The 947-nt window shown below is 33.9% G+C and overlaps 1 protein-coding gene across 1 annotated transcript in view; it reads right to left on the reverse strand.

Annotated features, from left to right (window-relative positions):
- Positions 1-613: 613 nt before the first annotated feature.
- LOC106467302 (polycystin-2-like) overlaps positions 614-947 on the reverse strand; it is a 44,173-nt gene continuing 43,839 nt past the window's right edge. Inside the window, exon 10 of the mRNA XM_013927640.1 lies at positions 614-842. Coding sequence (XP_013783094.1) covers positions 614-842 — 229 coding nt within the window. The remainder of the gene's footprint in view (positions 843-947) is intronic.

A 947-nucleotide genomic window follows, 5' to 3' on the forward strand; every position in this document is an offset into this window, starting at 1 on the left:
GGACATTGCTGGAACTAGTTGTATAATTACTGGCATGCTGCATCTGAGAGTGAATACACAGCTAGCGAAATATCCGAGATCATTGATAATAAATGTGCAATAAATGTGGAGTTGAAACAATGATATTGTGGATTGAATATGTCAATGTGTTTATGGAACTAGATGGTTACGTGTTATATAACAATAACACACCACTACATAGACAAGTATGATAAAACAACTGCATACATGTTTTTCTGGAACATTGGGACTTTAACTTGTACTGAAATGCAGCAGATGTTTAAAAATGGAATTAGAGAATCTTCAGAGAGTATTTGATCATCTCCAGTAGTAATTGAAAGAATTCTGTTGGGCTGTTGTCAATATGCATAGTTGTCAGGTAAATCATGATTGGACATGGCGATATGGAATGTAATGACGTGATGAGCCCCAAAAATCATTTTAGTATAATGTACTCAAATTTCATACAAAATTTTACAATGTTTTGTTGTTGTTTGTTGTTTGGCAATTGGTGTTAGTTGTAATGGAGAATTCACCACATTTAAAGAAATAAAGAAAATATTACTTTTTACATACTTATCTATTTGACTCTTAAGTTGCTGATTTTCTGTCACTATTTGAAGAGTGTCGAAAATTCTCTTCCCGAATATCTCCTACGTGCCCATCTTGATAAATTCTGTGATTCTGTGTTGAGAATTTCTTCTTCATCTTTAATACTATCCTCAAACTTTTCTTTAATGTTGCTCAAAGCATATTGCATTTCTTTTTCATCCAGAACTAAATTCTTATCCCGGTCATAAGTTTCATATATTTCTTTCAACTGTTGCTCACCGAGGCCCCGCCTACATAGTAATAAAAATACATATTTCTCTCAGACTGGATATGTTTGTTTGTTTGTTTTTGAATTTCTCGCAAAGCTACACGAGGGCTATCTTCGCTAGCCGTCC

Source organism: Limulus polyphemus, unplaced genomic scaffold, assembly GCF_000517525.1.
Source record: "Limulus polyphemus unplaced genomic scaffold, Limulus_polyphemus-2.1.2 Scaffold2561, whole genome shotgun sequence".
Taxonomy (NCBI): domain Eukaryota; kingdom Metazoa; phylum Arthropoda; class Merostomata; order Xiphosura; family Limulidae; genus Limulus; species Limulus polyphemus.